At 43.0% G+C, this 15,433-nt stretch overlaps 1 protein-coding gene across 5 annotated transcripts in view; it reads right to left on the reverse strand.

The window, feature by feature from the left end:
• Window positions 1-3,098: 3,098 nt before the first annotated feature.
• Window positions 3,099-15,433, reverse strand: part of RBM20 (RNA binding motif protein 20) — a 104,038-nt gene continuing 91,703 nt past the window's right edge. For all 5 annotated transcript variants that reach the window (XM_082765313.1, XM_082765312.1, XM_082765311.1 and 2 more), the window contains 4 exons: window positions 14,426-15,083; window positions 12,142-12,261; window positions 11,077-11,198; window positions 3,099-7,160 (listed from right to left, as the gene is read on the reverse strand). In XM_082765313.1, the coding sequence (XP_082621439.1) occupies window positions 7,050-7,160; window positions 11,077-11,198; window positions 12,142-12,261; window positions 14,426-15,083 (1,011 nt within the window). In that variant the 3' untranslated portion in view covers window positions 3,099-7,049. The remainder of the gene's footprint in view (window positions 7,161-11,076; window positions 11,199-12,141; window positions 12,262-14,425; window positions 15,084-15,433) is intronic.

Genomic DNA, 15,433 nt, shown 5'->3' on the forward strand with positions numbered 1-15,433 from the left:
GCACAGGAGGGAACGGCTGAAGGCTCTTTCCTATTTTGCCACACTACAGCTCCCCTCACCCTCCCACCCAGCATGATCTGTGAGAGAAAAGGAAAGAGAAGGCTTCTGGGATCACTTACAGCATCCTGGCTGCCTTGTTGGCCTGTTGGCAGTCTAATATCTAGCATATTGTGCCTAACTGTGTTAATCTTTCCCACTTTCATTCAGATGGAAATAGGCCCTGGAGCAGTGCCGATCCCCATTAGCACCAGGACAGACCTGGGCTGCTCTTCCTGGTGGTCTCAGTGCATTTCCACTCAGCCAGACCTGCGGTGGGCATGCCTGTGTAAGGTCTGCCTTGTTTCCCTGCACTTTTTGGCTGGGGCACCCCAGGTAGCACAGAAACCAGCCCCCTCTCCAGCACAGCAAGTCCCTGTGTTAGGGCAGGTAACAGCAAACAGGGCAGATAAGGAGGTTAGAAACAGCTTGGGCGCACACCAAAAAGTTATGACTTGTTATTGTAACATTAGCAAAGTACATCTGATTGCCAACTGCTTAATGCTAAAGTCCAGGCGAGGCAGCACAAGCCTTGCTCTTGCACCCACACACACATACACACGTGCGTGCACCCTGTGCCCCATAAAGCACCCACCTCTTGGGGCCAGGCGCTCCACCAAGCATGCAGTAATAGCACTGCTGTGGAACTGGTTTGAGCATCGCAGCAGTGATGCAAACAGGCAAATTTCTCCTAATTTCCCACCACAGGTGTGCAAAACATTGCCTGGCTACGCCCCCTGAGCTCAAGGTGAAAGTTTGCTGCCAAGAACACGTCGCTATCTGCCAAAGATAACCCAGCTGCAATGCAAACAGCCCAGCCAGAGAAGAAACCCACAAACAAAACAGGCTTCCTGTGTCCTCTTAAAGACACAAAGGCTGTGTTTGAGGAAGGTGGAACTAATAAGCATGTTCTCAAACAAGGCTCAGAAATAAGGGGAGGACAGCTTATAAACAGGATCCCTCATTTCCAAGGCACTGGGAAGAAACCAGGCTGGAAAAGCTGCCTCCCGCCGGGGCTGCGCTGCTGGTGCTCACTGTCTCACCTGAAGGAACATTGGCCAGGGCCCTGCCTGGCAATTATTTAAACATTTAGCAGGCTGGATTCAGCCTGCCCTATGGAGCTTTCTAGCTCACAAAAAGCTTTTGGACATGCCCACTCATTTAGATTTGACCCAGTTAATTAAAAATTGATGTACGCTGCCATTTCGGTTTAAAAGAAGCTTACTTCAGGTAGTTAAATGCTGCTCCTAGCAGACGGCTGCTCAACCAGTGTAAGCCTGATGTGAGAGCTCCCTGGCTTTAATCACCACGGGTATCTGGTTAGAAATCTCCCCCTGCAGTAGGCGGATGCAATTGTGTGCAGATAAACCCCAAGAGCATCCGCAGCGTGCCAGGTGGGTCCTGCTGGCCCTGCAGCTCCCCTGCCTGCTTCCAGACCCCGGGCAGGGCCCTCTGGAGCATCTGTTATCAATAAGAGGGGACAGGTAGGAAGAGCTGGACAATGCTGGTTTCAGTGCAGCCTCTGGGGAGCCGTGTTTCCATGGGGCTGGGAGTTCATTAGGTCAGGGCGAGATGCATAAAGTCCCCACCTTCTCCATAGTGGGGGCACTTTTCCCCCAGGAATACATACCCATGCTCCTGTGGCCTCACAGTGCAGCATTGCATCAGACACGCCGAACAGATGGGGAGTGCTCCTTGTATTGACAGAGATAAGCGAGGGCTGGCGGAGTCAAAGCAAGCAAAGGCAAACCTGTTCCTTCGGGCTGCCCTCGCTGCCACCTGCACAAACACGGCGGAGTCCCAGGCTGCGCTGGCACGGAAGGCAGGGGAAGGGAGGCTGTGCCCCTGGCAGCATCCCAGCCCTGTGGCCCCTCACAGCGAGGTGGTTCCTGCTCTCCAAGACCACCTCCACATGGTGGGAGCAGCAGTGAGCCTGCTACAAGCCTAGCCACACGTCTGTGTGAGCAGCGTGGCCCCAGCTCCCTTCTTCTGGGAGGGTGCTCGTGTTCGGATGGCCCTGACCTCCTCAGCTCTGCTACTCAAGGAGGACAGCCAGGTTACGGGCCAGATATCAAAGGGAGACCCGTCACAGCCTTGTGTCAAAAGGCAGAGCTGGTATTTGGGTGTGGGCTGGTGTTCATCTTTTGTTGTCTTTCACACCTGCATTCCCCTTTCCGCCAAGAAAAGTGCACATGACAAAATCTGGACAGGAAACTCATTACATTTTGAACTGCACAATCTGGATTGTTTTCTTGTTAGGGATATACGATGCCAAAATAACACATGACATTGACTTTCCTGACTTTTAGAGCAAGATAGAGTTGTAGCTGTCATGAGATGGTATTGAAATCACGAGTTTGAAAGCTTCAGTACATCCGGGGCAGAAGAACTGAAACCATTTGTGCTTAAAATACATTGCACGTGTGCCTCAGCTGCAAAACACTTACTTCAAAGAGACTGAAGTGCTGACTTAACGAACTGGAGAGTCAGAAAACCCGTGTGCCAGTCTTTTTGCCCATGGCCCATTTCCCCAGCTGTTCCGTGGCAGCGTGATGAAAAGAGGAAAAATCAGCAAAGGGAGAGCAAGGGAGAGAAGGGAAACAGACAAACAGGGGACTTGAGGTGGAGACAAGATGTGGAGGTGTCCTTAGCTTTGCTGGGGACAATAATTCTGTACAGTGCTCTCAGAAGGACAAGAAGGCAATCTGGATAGAGACAGAAAAGCCAGTGGGGACAGCCAGCTTGCCTAGTTCATTTGGAAATAAAAAGGGAAGTGAAGACGTATCTAGAGAGGCAGAAGCAGTAGTAACAATTAATAATAGTTACAGAGTGAAAGGCCGAGATGTGTTCACTTCAGCACCAGATGACTGTGGTCACCCGCGATCTGTGTGGCAGGAACTACCTGGTAAGAATCACAACTTCTAGTAATTATATTGGAAAGCAAACATTTTGGCCTCCCGCTTTTATCTTACCCCCCAAACTATCTTTTGTTCATTTTGGTTCTTAACAGATCCCCTGGGAAGCTAGAAGCATGTCATTGCTGGGACATTTGCCCACCACTGCTTATGCTTTTAATTCTCTTTATTAAAATATTTCCTTTTAAGAAACACAAATTGAAACACTTTGCAATCAGTTACACAGATCATTTAATATTGGTGACAGTTCCTACATAATTAAACAAGTACTAACAAATTCCAACTGTTTACAAGCCAAAACTTAAATTAACAAGATTATATAAGCTCAATAAATAATACATCTGGTCCAGTTCAAGTATAATTCAATAAATCACAGCCTTAATCCTTAGAGAATAGAAAAACCCTGAATATAACCAGCTTAACACTAATTTAGTGTTAAAGCCAATATGAAACTGTCTAATCTTATGGGGCAAATGTTTGTTTATTTTACGTTTTACTTCAAAAGAGTAAATTGCAGATTGATATTAAAGACTATTTGAGATCAATACAGATTTCACAAAGGTGAAAAGCATAGTCCCTATTCAAAAAGTGCAATCTTTGGTTGAGATGTGTTGAAATGGTTTGTATATATTAAGGAAGCTCTTTTTTTTTTTTAAATATTATGTTTTTTTGGCTAGACCTGAGCCTGCTTTGTGCTATATATATATATATATGTATATATATGTATTAATAAACAGCGTGGATTATAGTGATGATGAATTATGCCAACTAAAAAAAAAGTAAAGATTTTAAATATAAGAAACCAAAAGAAACACATTTTTACACATGCTGGGAAAGGAAAGCGTCTGCCTACAGTGTCCTTCTTCCTCAGCAGAATAGGTAGTAGAGAGAAGTTGAGGAGCTGAGTGCCTGCCAGCATTGCGTGATGGCCTCTTGGAGAGGGAAGGAGATTATCTCTGAGATCCCAAAGTGAATCAGGCTAAAAATGGATCATTGGGATCACTAGGAATTGGTTGAGATTTGGGGTTGCTTTTAACTGCTCTAAAGCATTAGGTTCTAGGGAGAGAAAGGATTTTCTCAGAAGGGAAACTGAGAAGAGAAACATTTGGCCGTACCCTGGGTTTTGCAGACTGCTGCTGTGTCAGGACAGAGCCCCGAGGAACGGGGCAGTTGGGTTCGGTCACATCTGTGGGGCTGGGCCCTGCACCTGCATTGCCCTCTTGTCATCTCCCTCCAGCAGAGGGAACTACACAGGGCAGGGATCCCATCTTGCCTCCAGAGCCTCCTCCTTCCACAGCTGCAAACAAGGGCCTGGACCTCGACCCAAACCAGGTATCTGGAGCCAGGACAGGCCATGATGAGCCTTGGTCAGGATTCCAGCTTCTGAAGCCCTAAATAGGGACTGAAACATCTCAGTCAGGGACTGAAGGATGCTGAGGGCCACTCTCTCAGGAAGGAATCCTGCGTGCCTAGTGCAGCTGGCTAGGAGAAAGGAGGAGGTTAAACATGCAAGCTATGAATAAAGGGAGTGAGCCTGATTCAGAATCAGAGGAGGGGGGAAGTAGTTTGAGCTACCTCCTGTAAATCCCAAGATAACCCCTGGGCAAACACTCATTTTAATAATTCTGCTGCTGCCAGTCAAAAAGCTCATCGCTGCCTATTGCTTTCCCTGTCTGCCTGTATCCACCTGTCGTCTGTTTTCTGAAGGTCTGATTTAAAGCTTTCTGGCCTGGGAAAGTCTTTGTTGTGGATTTGTGTTGTGCCCATAATAAAGGCCGTGGACCTGTAGCTTCTACTGCAATACAAACAAAGAATAATAACAGTGATACTTTTCTCATTTGAGGTTACCTGGGGATAAAGTTGCTGGAGGCACATGGCTTTGATATAGAGTCAGCTACGTCTCGCATCCAATTAAGCTTAACCACACGGGCTAATGAGCTCCCATTAGGCCGGTGAGAGCCCCGGTTTGATAGCAGGGTTAGCTTCAAAGATTTGATGCTTGCATTTGGAGTGATTTCCTTCCCTTGTGCTCAGATTGTGCTGAAGGGCATGAAGGGAACTTCATATTCAGATGATACATGACCAGCTTGGGAGCTGTGCTTTAGAAGATGGTTGCACAATCTTTACTGCCCTTTTCGTAATCTTATAGCTTGCTATATAAGCTCTTGCCCTAACAGCCCTGTGCTCAAATTTCACTGCAATGTGAAAAACAAACAGTCAAAGGAAAGCCCAGCCCTTGAAGGAAAAATACCTTGTTTGCAATTTTATTTATTTTTTAACATAGGGGAAAACAAAAAAAAAAAAAGCTGTTTTAAATGACAGATGGACCCAAATCTTAAAATACTTCAAGTATGGACAAAGGAGGATTTATGCTGCAATGCTTTTCATTTCCCCTCTTCTTTCGGATAGGCCACATCTGAATGTGGGATGCAAAGAATCCCTCAACTTGTAAGAAACAGGAATCCCAAATATGATATCTGAATCCACCTCTGGTAAAAAACAAGCAGAAAGCACAGGCCATGAACTGGAAGAGGGCTTCAGGCAATAATGACAGGCACCTCTGAGACACCTTGCCTGGCCACAGGGCACTTCAGGAAGTGAACATGACTGCTGGCACAAGAAATAATGGAACAAATACTTTGGTGGAAGCAGTTTTGGCCATTTGGCCACTCTGCAGTATTTTGCAACATTCTTAGGGATGGTAGGAACCTTCTGGGAAGCTGTTTCCTCTGAGCAACATCTCAACAGGGTATCTAGCACCAGCAACTGTTACAGAACGTACCGTGATGAATATTAGAGTAAGGCAAAGAACGGAAACACGTCTGCAAATCCCCATCTGTCTAAATTGCGTGGTGCATTTTATAAAAGCATAACTCTGGGATCAATTCTGGCAATGGTTTGCATACGTATTCACTTTACAACACAAAGCCCCATTGAAATGAACCAGAAACTCGTACAGTGCATTTCAAAGGGACTTTGCAAAATACTAAGCAACAACTGTGCAGAAACAATAGCTCATAATAATGTCAGAGCTGCTGGTGCATCCTGTGTTCTCAGCACAGCACTGTGAGCCACCAGTTGTTGTGTTCACCTTAAAAATTCAGGGAAATAAAATACAAAAACAGTATTTAAAGTCTGGCATCTTTCCATGAAAACCAGGAAAATTCAACATTGCCAAGCCGAGGAAAAGCAGGTTTGAAAGAAAACAGAAAGACTCTAAAAGTCATTGAGTAAAATGTCTAAAAGTGACATGGTCCAAACACACGGCACTTCAAAAATCCTTTCGTGAGAGCTTCAAGTCTGTAAGACTGGAAGTTGGCACCCTTTAGAATTATCAAAAAGAAGAGTCTCAAACACAACAGTACCTGGAGAACATCCTGATCACACCATGGAAAATGCTGAAAACCAGAGCAGGTTAGCTGTCAGCACACACATCTGAACTGCTCTCGCTGTGCTGGGTTCAGGCTCTAAGGTCCCTGGGCAGAGACTGCGGCTCCCTCTGCATTCGTACAACACAGTCAGTGCTTAACAACACAAATATCTATCATTTCAGCAAGCTCTAAGACACACGGAGATGGATGCCGATGGGGTTTACATTCTGCCATCTACAGATTAGTTTTAGCACAATGGCTTTAGATGTCCTATGCAAATCCTGCTCACTGGGTTAATGAGTAAAATGGCTGAAGATATTTTAAGCAACATTAAAGCCTATTTATAGTCACATCTCCTTTCCTTCCAGCGTCCACTGGAGGATGCTGAGTGCTTCTAAATACTGTGCCTGACCTGATGTGTCACATCAGAATTAAAACTTGAAGAATCCCTGAGAATTCTGATTTAATCTAGGAAACCACTCCCAGCATGCAGAGTGTGAGAAAGAATTGCTCCACTTCTTACAGATATGCCAGTTTTGCTTCACCGTGGGAAACAGTTTCAGGCATTTTGGTTTTTAATGGCACTCTGGGCATAGATGCATGGAACATGCTCTTTATTTCCCCTCCTCTGTACAGTGCAAATTGACAATTATATCAGAGAAATTAAAAAAAAAAAAAAAAAAAAGTATCAGCATTCACTCATTATAGCTCTTCCAGTTCATCCACATCATAACTTTTTCTTTGCAAAGTGAGGAACAATTCCAGTGTCATCCTGAAGCAGATGGCTGCCTTCTTCCTTCATTTTCAGGCTCTCTTCTGCAAGCTGTGATAGATATTTCTGCAATCAGATCAGAAACAAAGCATCTTTACCAAAACTGAAAATATCCAACACAGGATGCTTTACTCCTTTTCATAGCTCCTACACTCTCCTGGCATCTCACAAAGAAAGAAAACACATGGAAGCCCCTTTTTGGTGAAAATTCAAGCCAGGAAAAATAGCTGTGCCAGGCAAACTACCTTAATGAGAGATACTGTACTGCATGGAGAGCCTCAAAAGTTGTGTGATTTACCTTGTGCCACAAGGGGAATTGGTGAAAGAGCCAGGAGGACCCCAGCTCCCCATCACAAGTGAAACCTCACATTTTCTCCTTACAAGCAAACTTGCTGCTCCTGTATGCTATAGTGCAGGAACTAATTTCACTGAGTCGACAAAAGTATTCTGGTGTAAGGCTGTTGTGTCAGAAAGTAGATGTGGTTTCTGAGTCATAAGTAAAAGCATATATATTACATTTTTAGCACATCCAGTTCAGACATAAACCTCATACACAAGAACATTTATATTTAGGGATGAATCAAATCAATAACAATTAACAAAATTTAGCAGTCCGGCTAGAATATTTACATTTATTGTATTGCTCTAAGACAAAGCATTTCACTATTAAATAAAGACAAGGCCAGTGAGGCCTCCAACCTTCGGGAAGTGCTCTTAGTGGAGGTGCACACAAAATGGAAAATGACCTGATGTAGGAATGAAAATGGTACTCAACAGACCTAGAAATAGATGGAAAGAAGCTTCTTCATTAGCAACTAGTTTAGACAGACACCTGCATAATAATGTACAGATGGTCTTATTACAGCTAGCACATGCAAGAATATCTGCCCTGTACATTTTTATGAACATAAAGCTCTCTTTTCTAGCTTATTATTCCTTTGGATTTGTCTCAAAAAGATGATGTCATGTCACTGCAAAACCTTATCTAGTTGCAAGATTCCTCCAGAGTAAAGTTAACACTTGGTTACCCATGGGGAAGAGGTGGAATGGGAAATGGGTATAAAGAAACTAGGGGCTGTGTTAAGACTGCCAGGCTGTCTCACGTAAACACAAGATTTGGATTTAAAAAGCACATCTGAAAGGGGATCAGTAAAGGCAAAGAGCAGGCATACCTGTGACAAAATGATGACTGCACCCCTGTCAACCTGAATAGAGAGATTTGGCAGTGGAAATTTTACAACTCTTAACTGTGGTCCCTGGGTACAAAATTCCATGTGGCAGAAGGCCAGAGTAAACGTTACGGGAGTATACAGAGATATAGGATCCATAAAGATGGGGAGAAGTGATCCGTTCATCATGAGCTGTAATAAATCACTAACGCTTGTCGTTGGATCAGATAAGGCACACACTTTTGTTTTTTAATGATTACCCACCAAAATAAGACAGATTTATCCACCACCTTTAGTTGATGCTAATGTCAGCTATCATGACTAACATGAACACCAGTTTTGAAGCTCACAAACCAGACATTCAAATTCATTTATAGGAAAATGAGAGTCAACAAAAAATATTTTTTCTTCTAAATACAAGTTTTGATGAATATCGCAGAAAGCCTGTGGAAAACAGGATAAAATGCTGCACCGAGTTGCCAAAGGTAGCTTACACCAGATGAATCTGACAGCTTTGTGTGGTAGTTGTGGGAGGGAAGGACAAATGGTGGATCTTTTGGACATGGAAACTGTGGTGGATCTGTAAATATAAATACCACCTGGGAAATTATTTATTAAGCTGAAGAGAATGGAAAATTACAAAAAGTCTGCAAGGCTGATGAAGAAACAGTTGGAAATTTTTCAGTGATTGGTGTTCTTCAAGGGACAACACACTGAGGTGAAGGTGACTATTTTACTCATCACCTAAGCGAGGCTTTTGAAGAAAACTGTTAGACAAACTGTTCAGCTTGGTGTTCAAATCCAAACACTGAGGATACATTCTGGATGTGTCTCCAAATAGATCGTGTGAAAGATGACATGTAGCAAATAACTACAAAAGACTCATAGTCATGAAAGAATTTGGGACAACGTTGCTGGCATTGGACGATGTTATTCCTCAGGTAGGCAAGACAACAGAAAGACAGGGGGCAGCTGCAGTGCCACAGCTTCAGATACAGTCACTGTCCATAGCTCTTATGTTGGTGGATACACTCATTAAATTGCATCATCCTAGAAGACTGATATTTCTTGTAGGGTGCATAAATTAGCAGTACTGCAATTAGAACAGTTCTAGAAATACAGAGCAATTATTTAAAATTTGCTGAGTTTCCACTTGAGAGGGCAAAAGTTGGATGGGTATTTATCAGACACTTACTTCCTTCATTTAATAAGATAAGAGGTACAGCTCTAGAGAACAATATGTTTTCATTACCATGTTTGACAGATTTAATTTTAACAGCTTTTGCGGTCTCTGTGCTTTATCTCAAGTCAGTGTTAGATATCGACCACAGTGCTCATGGGAAATGTCTTACAGGAGAGAAAACGTGTGGTGTGTTTGTTTGTTTTTTCATGTTGATTCAGTTTTAATGGACATATTTTCTCTATGACTTTGACAAAATAACTGAAAATGAAAAAAACGCCTCTCCTTCCCATGAGGGTAGTTACCAAGTGCCGAAGTTGCAATCTTTGTTGAAGCATGAGTTTCTTTGGGACAGACTTGCATGGGACACATGGCCTGCACTGGGTGGTGCTACCTTTGGTGAATCCCTCCGGATTTTCTTGTAATAAGCAAAAAAGGACATGCAAACTGGGCACCTGTTCTTCAGGCTTACACTTGCAGGATCCAACATAAGCAAGCATAGCAGCTCTGCAGGCACAGTCTTTGAAAGCCAGAGGCCTTCGTAGGATGACAGCTGAGTGACTTCAGGCAAGTCAAGAAGAAAATTCTCCCAGAGAAATGATTTGACTTTGAGCGTGACTTACAAAAAAAACTATTCTCAGAAAAGCTAATGTTAGGGAGAGCTAACGTTAGCCAGTTAGGGAGAGATGGGTATTACTTGAAGAGAAGCAGGGCTCCAGGAAGTAAGACAGAAGGAATAGAAAAAGAAGAAGCAGTCTTGTTCTTTCATGTCTTTTGCTGGGAGTGTGAGAATGCCAACAGCATTCTGATAAAAGCATCTCCTGCAGTACATGTACCCTACACAAAGGCATGGACTCAAGGGGATGTGTAATAAGGTCACCTCCTCTAAGGAGTCCTCAGCCCTGGGCAGTTGATGCTCTTGCTGTTATGACTGATATTATCAGCCGTGCATCTGAGCAGTGATAAAGGTGGGGGGCTTTTGATTTAATGGCAAGCACCCACAGTCTCTTTGTGCTATTATCAAGTGCTGAAACCACACAGGTGATTACATGCTTCTGCAGATCCTTAGAGAAATTATTCAGCAGTGGTGTTCTGCGTGGCTGAGCCCCTGTGCTGCTCTGCAGCGTAGCAAGGTGATTTCAGCAGGTCACAGGAAATGCCTCGCAGAGCCTGTGCGTCACAGAGTACTGCTTGCTGAAACATGCTGCAGAAATATATGCTCATGCAAAGTAGGAATGGCAACTTTATTAAACAAGTGGCATATTTAGTGCTCCTTGAACTAAGAAATAATAAAGATTGTTGCTCCCAGTGATGCAAATGTCTGGGACCTTCAAGACCAGACAGCTAAAGGTCCGAGTTCTTTCCTGTGCTGGTGACAAGGACCAAATATGGATAAGAAGATAAAATTGTCACCTGGCCCCATTTTATTTATGATCCAGAGGTAGATTGTGGGGATTTGGCAATGAGAAATTAGTGTGCTAACATTTGGAACCACTGAAAAGTTTTGTTTATCTGAACTTCAATTTGTCTGAATTCTAACTACAGCACAAAATCAAATTTTTGGTAGCATAATTATCTTATACACAGTCCACCCCATGAGCTAGTTATTAGCTAGTTTCAAGTGTGTTTTTACCTGAAGATTTTTGTAGTGAACGGTACTTCTGCAGTGATTTGTCTTTGCCGTCTCTTCATTTGTGTAGAAGAGTCCACAGAGCTTGCAGTAAAAGCCGGTCCTAGGCACCACGAATTCCACACCTATTGAGAGATTCTGATTTACATTAAAATGTCAGTTGAAACCCTTCCCTTCCAGCATAAACTTGCTTTCAAAGAAAAAAAATTAAAAAAAAAAAAGGTGCTGCTTCGTTAAGTAACATAGATATGAAGACTGATCCTGGATTCACTTCTCTGATTTACCTAGTTTTGCAATACTGAGCTGCAGTCTAAAATCTTGTGCATTGCAAATGCACTTTGCACTTCTTCTTTCAGAAATATTATACATATGTAAAAATGTACCTTCTCTCACATAATGTTGACTGGAAACTTCACTGTGTAACCTCAAGGGCTGGAATAGCCATAGTAATTATTAGCAGCAACATTCACAATTGCATTATGCAAATTACTTAAAGATGTACCTCTCCCAGGTGTTTTACTCATGATCAGTGTGTACACAGTAAAGCCAATGTTTTTGTTTAAAGTATAAAAAACACTTTTACAACAAATACTTATAAATTGCTAAGTATTTTTCATACCATATGTCTTAAGAGTTAAACTGTCCAATTCCTGGAGAATTCCCTGGATGATCCTTCTACCCTCAAGAGGTTCTACCAAAGCCTCACCAGCTTCCTTATGAGGCTAAACAGGCTAATTTATGCTTATTCTTGGTTACTGCAGAGATTCCCTGCATCAGTCAGGCTCAGGTTTGAGACAAAGAAGTCCACAGGAACTTATTTCATCAGTGACAGCATTAGCAGCTATTTTTTTAGCCATTCATGTGGAAAGAAATTAGCAATGGTCTGTAATGAAGTCTGTTTCTTTCAACAGTTACCTCTCTGTTGTATGCCCTGTTCCTTCACTCTCCTCACATCTGTTCTGAGAAATAAATATAGCAAGTAGCCTTAAAGTGACATCTTGTTGTAAGCTCTAGGAATTGCAGTGGGTGGCATCTCAGGCCAGCCTCGGCCTGGGCGTCCAAACGTACCCAGGGGAATGCTGAGTTCGGTGAAGACGTCCTCCTGTTCCCAGCCTGGCGGAGAGTGCCTTCTTCTAGGCTCTACTTCGGGGTACTCGAGAGATCTCATTTCCAGGTACCTAGAATTTGCTTAACGAATGAATAAATGTATTGAATGAAAACACTTTATTAGTATGAAAAGACACTTGGTGACTTCTTGGGAACACTTTCTGGATGGAGCTATGAATGAAGCAAAATGGATAAAATGCTTTTCGACTGAAATAGGAGCCTACTCAGTGCATCCCAACAGCTGACACAATCACTCCTATTTCTCTCAGTAGGCCATTTTTCTATTTCTAACTTCATGCTTGTTATTGTTTTTCTTTTCATATTTTAATCTCTAAATAGATCTGTAATATTACACAAGCAATAAGCACAAGGATGGCCAGACTGCAGCTCCGTAACCACCTATGGAATTGCACGGCCAGTGATGGAGCTGCAGGACCTGCCGAGAGCAGCTCTTCCTGGAGCCACTCTTCTCCCATCCTCAGCTCCCCAAGGGATGGTTTCTGCTTTATGGCTTTGGGCCATTTGAAGATTTCAGTTTCTGGCCAGGGAGGGGATGATTGGTCCCTGCTGATCAGCCTAAATGGACACAGGCAGGAGATGAAAGCATGGAAAACAGTGGGTTGATTTTTTTTTATTTTTTTTTTCCATAGAGCATCAGAACACTGGTTTGGTTCCTATTCTTCAGTTCTAACATCGAAGAACTGGTTCCCTTACCCTGACATTTCCACTGCATTGCAAATTTTGCCTAGATAAGGGATATATTTTCTCATAAAACAAAGAGATTTTTGCGCAAACCAAACCCTTCCTGCCTTTCAAGTCTGTAGTTCAGAGATCTGCAATATCTGGCTATGAAAATGATATTTTCTTCATTGTTTTAAAGACATCTAATACATGGTTTAAAAGAAAATAATATGAAATCCTGGCTGGTTGATTTTCAGGTTACCTTTAAGACCATCCCAGGGCCTTTGTGGCAACCGAAGTCCCACTGGAGTTGATTTCTGGCCCTGTGAGCTGGCAGCTACATTTGCAGAGAGCCTAGAGCCTTGCACTGCAGATCCCAGATACCAAGTCCTTGGCAGAACCATAAGGCACACAAGTTCCCCTGGAGCTTCCAGGCTCACTGCGGGCAAGTTGGAAGCTGAGATACTGAAAACACCAAAACAACTGTGCTACTGGACCTGGACTGCTGTGAAGTGGGCAGGCAGGGGAGCCAACCTCACAAACCCCAGTCGCAGGGAGTTCATGTGGCAGCATTATCTCTGAATACACACAGCCTGGAAAGCTGTCTTTGGGACAGACAGGTAAGTATTGAAAACTGAGCAAGTTTCAGATCTGTCCTGGAGGAAGAAGTTAGTTCAAGATCAGACATTCACATTAAAGGTTCCAGCATTTTCTGCTAGAAAATGACACTCACAAAGCTTCCTGCAACTTCTGTTCACCTGCCCTTCTCCACCACATGAGCTCCAGCAGCAACCAAAAAAGAGCATTCCTGGCCTGCACGGTCTCTGCTTTCCACTTCCACTCATTATGCACAACCCAACCGCTCAAGTTTCATTTGAAAGTGTGACAAGGAACTGAACTCAATTTCAGACATTCGGGATCTCTTTTTTCCCTGACAGTAAAATATTAATGGACAGCTACGATTACATTTATTGGCTCTATCTCACAGCAGTCCTCTCAGATATATTAAAGGCAGCATGCATTAGATAACAGGAGATGATAAGGCAAGTCCTGACAAAAGGCATGCAGGGACTGAGAAGTAACAATTTACGGATAATTTCCATGTTACTAATGCCACCGTACAGTGTGTAAGAATACCCACCTTGTCCAGCAGCCAGCTAGACACTACAGATACTTTTCTGTTGACCTTCAGAGACTGTCACTCATTTCATTGACAATTCAAAATAAATTTAGCAGGGCACTGAAAGGGTTCAGCTAAACTCATGTGAACCTTGACATGACAATTATAGCAGCTTATGCCTTTCAGAAAGCTTGCAAGCTGCTTATCATATTTCCTTTACACTATTCAGCTAAGAGCCTCTAATGGTTTAGCTTGGCGAAAGGCACTGGAGTTCTTTTACTGAGCTGCTCCAAGGACAAGTCTTGATGCTATTAGCAACATTTACTCTTGTTAGCAATAAATTTCAGTCTACTGTCAGAGAAAACATGCAAAGCTCTCTGCAGGCTGAAAAGGGGAAAAAAAAAAAAAAAAAGAAAAAAGAAACAGTAAAGAAACGGTAGTTACCCTCTGGACACTCTTGGCTTCCATGTCTTGTTTCTTCACTAGCATTTTTAACAAGCATTTCCATAACTTCTCTGCTCTCAGCTCCTTGTGATTCCATCTGTTTGTAATCATCTATAAATGTATCCGGGACATGGAGACCCTCTTCTTTCAGCTGAACAGAAGGTATATGGTGATCTTCAGGCTCTAAGTGAGTGTCAGAGGTTTTATCATTTTTTTCTTCCTTCTGCTGCTGATCCTTAGCAGGTTGGTCTTCTTGTGACTCCTCTGGCTTCTGCTCAGGGTCTAGATTTAGGCTTGATGCTTCAGTTACAGCATCATCATTGTCATCCTCCTCCTCTTCATCCTGACAGACGCTAGAAGCTACACTACCCTTTGCTGATCTGAAGTTTGTTTCTAAAGCTTTATGGGCAAATTTGTCTTCACTCCTGGTTACGTGGCCATGATCATTTTTCAGTTCTAACATGGTTGTCATACAGGGACACATTTCTGAAGCAGCTTTACTTTTTTGATCAACTGGTACGATTTCTTCAAGCTCAGTTATATCAGGCTCCATAATTAAATCATCTTCTCCCACTTCATCTACTGTCACTAATTCCTCCATGTTAGCAGGATACCAGGTCTCGCCTTCTATCTCACTTCCACTCTCCCAGTCTTGGTCCTATCATAAAGATGTAAAAAATTTGAGAGATCAGTGATTACAAATCAACACTGATAAACTCTGGGCTTTGAACTTCAGTAACAAGGAAAAGCTTTGCTCTGACCATGTCTAGCCCATTTTGAGTTTTAGTTTCAATGAATGGCATGCCTTGATGCTATGATTTTAAACGTTATGCACAAAAGCAAGTAATATTTTTATAATAATCATATAAACTTCATTTTTGGAAGATCCTGTAACTGCCTTCGGCATTGAAGTCTCCACTCCTTGCTGTTCTGTAAGCAGCAGGACAAGGCACAACATGTCATACTTTATTATGTGACTGACTGCTGTGGGATCCCCAAGGAAACTAA

Source organism: Aythya marila (assembly GCF_965140915.1).
Source record: "Aythya marila genome assembly, chromosome: 7".
Classification (NCBI taxonomy): domain Eukaryota; kingdom Metazoa; phylum Chordata; class Aves; order Anseriformes; family Anatidae; genus Aythya; species Aythya marila.